We start from the raw sequence: 362 nt of genomic DNA, 5'->3' as shown, positions 1-362 counted from the left end.
CCAGCCTCTGCCTCCCCCTCCACAGCCACCTGCCCATGCTACGCGGCCCTCCAAGAACTCCAGCCCGGATCCACCGGCCAGTCCTCATCAGATGGGACAGAGCATCTTCCTGGCACCTCAGATCTTCGTCTCAGGGCCGCTGGGACTCAGGGCTGGGAAAGAGCCTCGGATTTTTTTTATGGCACAGAGGTGGCCAAAGACCTTGTTGTACCACTCAGGAGACCGGCCCCTGGAGAAGGGAAGAGGGAGGAGGAGGGTGAGCGGGCAGGAGAGACCCCGGCAAGTGCCAAGGAGCAGCGCGTCGCTTCTGGCTCGGGGACAGGCACGCAGAGCAGCTCCAGCGGTGACCGACTACGAGATGA

The 362-nt window shown here is 63.0% G+C and overlaps 1 protein-coding gene across 1 annotated transcript in view; it reads right to left on the bottom strand.

The window, feature by feature from the left end:
- Positions 1–117: 117 nt before the first annotated feature.
- Positions 118–362, bottom strand: part of STARD8 (StAR-related lipid transfer (START) domain containing 8) — a gene marked incomplete at its 5' end in the record, with an annotated part of 4,263 nt that continues 4,018 nt past the window's right edge. Inside the window, 1 exon segment of the mRNA XM_009705325.1 lies at positions 118–229. Coding sequence (XP_009703627.1) covers positions 118–229 — 112 coding nt within the window.

The sequence above is a fragment of the Cariama cristata genome, unplaced genomic scaffold (genome assembly GCF_000690535.1).
Source record: "Cariama cristata isolate BGI_N322 unplaced genomic scaffold, ASM69053v1 scaffold28608, whole genome shotgun sequence".
NCBI classification, from domain to species: domain Eukaryota; kingdom Metazoa; phylum Chordata; class Aves; order Cariamiformes; family Cariamidae; genus Cariama; species Cariama cristata.
This window is presented reverse-complemented; position numbering and strand designations above follow the sequence as displayed.